At 33.8% G+C, this 6,887-nt stretch overlaps 1 protein-coding gene across 1 annotated transcript; it reads right to left on the minus strand.

The window, feature by feature from the left end:
- Nucleotides 1–4,046: 4,046 nt before the first annotated feature.
- LOC110822573 (uncharacterized) lies at nucleotides 4,047–6,130 on the minus strand. Its single transcript, XM_022052708.2, has one exon. It carries the CDS (start codon nucleotides 5,358–5,360, stop codon nucleotides 4,461–4,463), a length of 900 nt encoding a protein of 299 aa, XP_021908400.1. The 5' UTR covers nucleotides 5,361–6,130; the 3' UTR covers nucleotides 4,047–4,460.
- Nucleotides 6,131–6,887: the final 757 nt, after the last annotated feature.

Here is a 6,887-nt window from a genome sequence, read left to right on the forward strand (position 1 = left end):
AAAAAATTACATCGAAAGAGAATCGGGAATGGCCTCATCGGAGGCGTTTTTCGAAACACCCCGCGGGGGCGCCGCCTAGCTTCGGCAGTGTTTTCCGGCCAATTGGCCAGTTCTTTCACTCCAATTTGGTCATGAGTGGGTTTAAAATTGAATTTCGTTCAATAAGAGAAATTTTTTACCTCGTTTGGAGGTTGGAAATTGCTCCGGTGCGGCGGCAGCGGGTGGCGGCGGTCGGCTCCCCAACGGCTGGGTTGTCTTCTCCGGCAAGGAGCTCTAGCGGCTAGGGTTAGTGTTTGGGTGTGGATTGGGTTATTTATACTCATCCGCTTTTGATCTGGACCGTCCATCGCTTTTAATCTGGACTGTCCGATCACGATTAAATAGGGAATGAATTTGGATAGTTCATCGCGATTAAATCTGGGCTGTTCATGCGCTATCCAATCTGGGTCATCCGTGCGCGATGCAATCTGGGCCGTCTGTGTGCGTTTTGATTCTGGGTCGTCCGTGTGCGCGGGAACGGAGGTCAGTCTTTCGATCGCGCGCACGCGAATCGCGCACGTGGTTCCCCCCGCGTAGCCTCTCACGTCAACGCCTCTGCCATCTAGCGCGTCTTGGTTGGTCGGGGCTGCTGACGGGGCATCTGACGTGGTACAATTTTTTTAAATTACGTTTGGTTCCTCGGTTTTTAATTTTTCTTTCAAAAATACCATCAGAACCCAAATTTTCTCCCTTTTTTTTCCAATATTGTTTTCAATTAAATTCTTAACTAATTTTTCACCCTTTTATTATTATTATTATTATTATTATTTTCATTAAATCAAATTAAAATAAAATAAATTTAATTCAATTCAATTAATAAATAATTATATTTATAAAAAAAATAAATATTGGGTGTTACATAACAACAAGCCGGGTTCATGACAAATCTAATCAAACCCGAAAACATCCCCAATCGTAGATATATAAACTTTGAACCTGCTTCGAACTAGAGACAGAGTTTAATTTTTTATTATATGTTTTGAATGCATTAGATTTACGAATTATCTGCTTTGTGTGATTCTAAATTAACGTATTACTTGCTTAAATAATTTGATTAAGATAGTCGTTCTTATCAAAATTTTCGGTGTCAAATATTTTTATATCAGAATTTTGATATGTTATAAATGTTACAATATGATACACTAAAATAGATCTTTAAAGAAGATTGAGAATACAACACATTTCAATGTGGTTGATTTCTTTGAAAAGCTAAAAAGAATTATTAATGACTTATTTAGAAATATAAACATCAGAAAAGCTAATTTATTTTTAATATTATTTTATTGTTTCTACTTATTTGTGGAGTTAGATTTAAACATTAATATATATATATATATAAAATAATTTTTATAAATTATTATATGTTCATTTCTTGTTTTAGTGAAATTTGCTATCATATTATTGTATGCTAGAATATTAAATTGATCTATATATTATTTTAAAATATTTTAAAATTATACATGTACTTTTTTTTTCTATTTTAATTTTTATATTTTAAAAACAAAATTTATTTTGAACTTTAATTATTCACAATGTTAACAAATGTATAACGTGAACTTAAGTTAAATACTTGTCGTATTTTAATTAAATTGAGTCATTTTTAACGTAATATTTATTTAACAGTGTGAAATTTAATATGAAAAAATAATATTTTTTTAATATAACATAAAAAAAAAAATTTATAAAAAAAAACAACTACTGGCCTGGCCCCTCCCTCCTCTCCCCAAACCTCACCACATACCTCTACCGTCCCCAACTTGGTCTCTTCTCTCTCACCTTCCCCAGAACCTTCCTGCTAGTTCAACCCATTTCCTCTCTCTATCTCTCTAAACTTCCTCTGTCGAGTAGGGACTCTCATCGACAGATTTGACAGAAGAAGATGAGAGTCAACCACTCATTCCTCCGCCGTCTCCCTCGCCAAACAAGCTGAGGCCCAAGCCAGTAAAGCTATCTCTCCCGACCTCCTCGACGCCACCGCTCGCATCCTCAAAAGCCCCCTCTCTCTCTCTCTCGGCTTCAAGTCCTCCGCTCTTAACTCTCTCTCAATGTCATCGGCGACAATTGCCGGAAAAACACGTAGCCCGCGGCCTTACCTCTTCTTCGATGGTAGCTACGACCTGAAGGAGTCCGGGATCCTTTTTTATTTTAATTTTTTGGAACACGTCAGATGCCAGATCATCAGACACGTGGGATCGCACGTGGACAAATAATCTAACCATAATGTGATATTTACCTAACTTGAGGTCATGTGAAATTTTGTATTTTTTTTTTAAGATTAAAAATAAATAGTTTAAGGTAGCACAATAATATTTTACATTTAAAACATTACTTAGTGTTTTTATAACAACATAAGTATATAATATGTGTGTGTGTGTGTGTATGTATATATATATGTATATGTGTATGTATGTATGTATGTAGTGGGTGTACGGCAAAGAAGTGATAGAAGGTAGCCCAAGGAGGTCACATTATAATTTATTCTCTGGACAGAGATCTCACAAAGATTTGATTTGCTTTACTTGGAAATCACAATACCTACCATCACGCCCCTAATCCTATCATTTATTTTAATTATTAAATTAACTTAATCCCTTAATTACCCAATACCTAATTTTTAATTTTTTAAATTTAAATATTATCTTACTATTTTAATTTTTTTGTTTTTAAAATATTTGAAATTAAATTAAATTTTTTAAAAAAATTATCCATATTTTTCAGCAAACATTTGGAAGTGTTGAAGTTCTCTCTCTTGGTTTGTTTATTCTTTTTCATAATTATTATATTATAATTAAATGCAAATAGTGCTTTGGGTGCCTCAAACATACATACATGTATATATATATATATATAGATACACGCATGTATATGCACACCCACTTTGGCATTGATAATTTACGTGCCTAATTTCTAATTGAATAAACAAAACCATGCACGTCAATATAATATTAAGCTTTGATAAGTTTTAATCATCTATGTATGTCTAACTCCATAAATGCATTGTTATTTTTATTTTTTATTTTTTTTTTAATTTTACATACGTATAGTGATTGATTTACATATTTAAGTGTATTAAAATTAAAGATATATATATATATATACATAGAAAGTAAATTAATTTACTTATACATTATATAATAATTTTACAGAAATATTTGAAAGGCTAATATTAACTACATGAAAAATATTAATTTTAGAGATATTTGTTTGAAATATATATACATAAAACATAATTAATCATTATTTTTTGAACAAATATTATAAGTTAGTGTAGTAAATTAAGAAGAAAAAAAAAATGAAGATATATATATATATATTAGTTTATGTATATATTAAACAACTCTTCTTAGAATTAATATGGTTTTTGGGTAAGATTATAATATTATCTTTAGAATTAATTCTATGTTATAGCTAAATTGGTTGAGCAAAAAAATAATATTGTAAGGTGTTTATTTTCAAATTAGAATTTATATATTTTATGTTAAATCAAGGAGTAGAAAAATTAATGGGTTGGGTATGGTATGGTATGGTATGATTATTCAAACCAGACCCATTACTCATTTTACTTGGTTTTGAAAGTGTCACACTTTTAACATATTACATAGTAGTAATCTACTCTAGTTTCCATTATTATACAGAATTGAAGAGACTATTGAATGATTTGAGGAGTAAATTACTAGAGTCGAATGCACAAGAGTTAAAAGAGGATCGAATAAGGAGAGATCAAGCACATACAGCCTAGAAGACTAGCATTTGGGAAGTAGTCACTTTGTTTAAAACTCAACGTAGACAATGAGTCGTCGTTAGGCACAAGTAATGCTCCTGTTTATAAAATGCATGTATGCGTGGCCGAGTGAGAAAACATCATCAAGATTATGCGGAACTGTAAAGTGATAGACTAAAAGCACAACGTGTCTGGTCAGTCACCCACATGCATAAGAACAAACCATCTTTTCCAACAACTTCAACAAAAGCACCATCCCAGTTTTCCATGGCTCCCATCCATGCAAATCAATATATTCCACTGTTACTTCCACTTTCAACTCTTATAAAAACCCTACTTAATTACCTTTTTTCTACAGTCAAAGAAATTATCAAACATTCACTTTATAATTCTTGTAATCAAAAAGTTCAAATTCAACAAACTTGACTCAGAACCCACAAACCTCTTTTTGAACAAATAAAATCCTTTCCCATTTGCATCATACCCGCATTCACAATTCTCTGATTAAAATCTGTAATGAACCCAACAAAAAGTAAACAATATTGAAACAAGAGATATCCGAGACTCAAACTGTCTTGTAATTTTGTTTTCTTTCTTTCTTTCTTTCTTTTTTTTTTTTTTTTTTTTTTGTTTCTTTGTTTGTTGTCATATCTAGTCTTTAGAGGTCTAGTCTAGATATACCCAACAAATTGATACTTGATCATGGAGGAGAAAAATAACCAGGAAAGTCATGAGGCCATTGGCTTGTTGGGTTGAAAGGAGGAGACCCAACAGTGGGGTTGGTGGAGGTGGTGGTGGTGGTGTTAGTGTTTTCACTCCGGCTGCTGGGACTAGTAATATTCCTGCCGCCATTGATGCTCATAATCCGAGTCTGATCAGAATCAACAGTTGGATTATTAGCAGTGTTGTTGATGATGAAACGGTGGTGCCAGTTTTGCTGCTGCTGATGATGATGATGATGGTGATGATCATGAGGCCTGCTTGACTGGATCAAGCTCCCGTGATGATCAGATGGGTATAAAGGATTAGGATTACCCATCTGGAAAAACTGCTGTGGTTGAACATTAGACCCAAAAGGTTGAAGATTAGCAGGCAAGAAACTCAAATTTGAAGCCAAAGAGCCCTGATAATACGACCCCACGGTGGAGATTTCAGAAGCAGTAGGAAGATTCCCACCAATCTGACCCTGATCCTTGCTCCTGATCATCAAACCCAGATTACCAGGAGGGAACAATGGTGGGTTTGAAGGGATAATAGTTGGTGATGGCGTTGACTCTGCCGTCTCACCAGACGAACCAGCAGAAGATGAAGAAGATGAACCAGCAGTCTTAGCACGCTTCATCCCTTTCCTACAACCTCCACCAACCGGCACGTTCCTCAGAGTTCCACCTTGTGTCCAGTACCTCCGGCAAGTCTTGCAGAAATAGCGAGGCTGAGATAGACTGTAGTTGTTGTAATAACAGAACTTTGTGTTCATAGAATCGCACCTTGGACATTTTTGTGGCTCCGGCTGCGGCTGCGGCTGCTGGTTCGTCTGATCTCTTCTGGAATCTTGCTGATTATTCATCTGCTCCTCACCCGCTCCTTGTTCTTGCTGCATGTTGAAGTTTCTCTGTACTTCTTGTTGTATGTATAGATTATGTATGAGAGAAAGAGGCAGGGATGAGATTTGGTGAGTTGGGTTTGTATTATATGGGGGGTGAAATGCAGGTTTTGAGGGAGATAATTGAGGAAGAAAAGAGCTCAACGTGTCTATTTTTGGTTATTGAAGAATCTGAAACTTTTCAAGAAAACCACGGCGAGGATTGTTTATACCTTGTGCATGATTTGTACATATTCACAAAACCAAGGTCTCTTAATCCTTCTTTCTTGTTTTAGCAGATAAAATCTGAAAAAGAAAACCACTATCAATTGGCCAAATCAGTTAATCAGCAACTCAGCATCCAACAAAATCCCCTTAGCTATCTTCAGATTTTTCTCATCTCCCCATAAAGAGTTAAAAAACAAGAACAATTTATCTCCTATATATGTAAACATATATATGTTTATATATGCACGTACAGGTGGACGTATTTATATAAAGAGAAACTGATATAGAGATATAAAATTTCAGTTCCAACCCATCTCTTTTCCTCTTAAAAAAAAACAAAACCCAACTTCAAAACTGGAAAATCTCTGGTACCCAGTTGAGAATTCCCAAAGGGAATTAAGAAAATGAAGAAGGAACTGGGGAGAGAAGAGGAAAGATGGCGTGGCGGGCGGCAATGAGGGTTGATGAACTTATGTCAGAACTAAGCTTAATACTCTTTTCTCTCTCTGTTTTGCTTTTGGTCAGCTTGTTCCTTTCAATTTTGTAATTTCTTTGTCTGTAACTCCCTTGAGCCTTTCTATTCTTCATATTTCTTTTTTACTTTTGAATAATTTTCTGTCTCTTCCTTTTGTTTTCTGTCTTGTTTAATGATTAAATAAAAAAAAATTTACCTTTTTTTCCCCAAAAAAAAAAAATTCTTGGTTTTGTTGGCTTTGACATCAGTTTTCTGGGTCCATGCATGTATAATCTTTAATGACTTTGACACCCATTTCACTTAAAAAGACAGAATTGTCCAAACAGTTCTTGACACTGTTTGGGAATTTTCTTTCTTTCTTTTTCAAATCTTTGAATCTTTTTCCAGTCAAACAAACAGACTGAGTCTTGGAAGAAGATGAAGACAATGGTAAGTAACTAACCAAGGAGTGTAATCAAGCTCCGGCTCCTAAAACTTTATTTACATTATGTATGTTATTGGTTACTAGTAATTTCCTCAATTTTTTAAAAGTTTAGTTTAGGAATAAATTAGACTCGGGAGAATGATAATACAAGTTCATGCTAAAAAAAAAGCTGTGATCCGAAATTATTAATTATTTGATTTAGAGTTATAAGATCGTCTGATTCTTAAATAATTAGAATCCGATAATTAATAGTTTGCATCCACATAATTTTTTAATTTAAAGTTATAAGATCTTCTTATTCTTAAATAATTAGAATCCGATAATTAATAGTTAGTGCCCATAGAATTTTTTGGATTTAAAATTATAAAACTTTTTAATTTTTAAATAATTAGAATCCGATAATTAATTGTTAGTACCC

This window comes from Carica papaya, chromosome 7 (assembly GCF_054855325.1).
Source record: "Carica papaya isolate Zhongbai chromosome 7, ASM5485532v1, whole genome shotgun sequence".
Classification (NCBI taxonomy): domain Eukaryota; kingdom Viridiplantae; phylum Streptophyta; class Magnoliopsida; order Brassicales; family Caricaceae; genus Carica; species Carica papaya.

Coding starts and splice junctions, on each gene's coding strand:
- LOC110822573 (XM_022052708.2), bottom strand. CDS start 5,360: ATGCAGCAAGAACAAGGAGCGGGTGAGGAGCAGATGAATAATCAGCAA.